This window comes from Sinocyclocheilus anshuiensis, unplaced genomic scaffold, assembly GCF_001515605.1.
Source record: "Sinocyclocheilus anshuiensis isolate Anshui unplaced genomic scaffold, SAMN03320099.WGS_v1.1 scaffold117, whole genome shotgun sequence".
Taxonomy (NCBI): domain Eukaryota; kingdom Metazoa; phylum Chordata; class Actinopteri; order Cypriniformes; family Cyprinidae; genus Sinocyclocheilus; species Sinocyclocheilus anshuiensis.
Window position 1 is genome coordinate 3,043,444 of NW_015536624.1, and position 355 is coordinate 3,043,798.

Below are 355 nucleotides of genomic sequence, written 5' to 3' on the forward strand. Positions count from 1 at the left end.
ATCCTTCATAAATCATTCTAATATGCTGATTTGCTGCTCAACATTTCTTATTATCAGTGTTGAAAATGGTTGTGCTGCTTAATATGTTTGTGGAAACCATGATTTTTTATTTTTGAGAAATTACTTATTGCTCTTTTGTTGGTTTTGATTGCTTCTGTTGTCCTCATTTGTCGCTTTGGAGAAAAGCGTCTGCCAAATGACTAAATGTAAATGGAATAGAAAGTTCAAAATAACAGCATTTTAACATATACGTCATATGCAAGGTAACCAAGTTTTTGTGACTGTTGTATTATATTGTGAAGATGTCATATTTATGAGCTCCATTTTTATCCCCTACAGATGAGGAGAAAGCCAT

General features: G+C 32.4%; 1 protein-coding gene across 1 annotated transcript in view; it reads left to right on the forward strand.

Annotated features, from left to right (window-relative positions):
* LOC107704977 (peptidyl-prolyl cis-trans isomerase-like 2) overlaps positions 1-355 on the forward strand; it is a 34,706-nt gene that overhangs the window by 14,252 nt on the left and 20,099 nt on the right. The window contains exon 10 of the mRNA XM_016508084.1: positions 340-350. Within this exon, the coding sequence (XP_016363570.1) occupies positions 340-350 (11 nt within the window). The remainder of the gene's footprint in view (positions 1-339; positions 351-355) is intronic.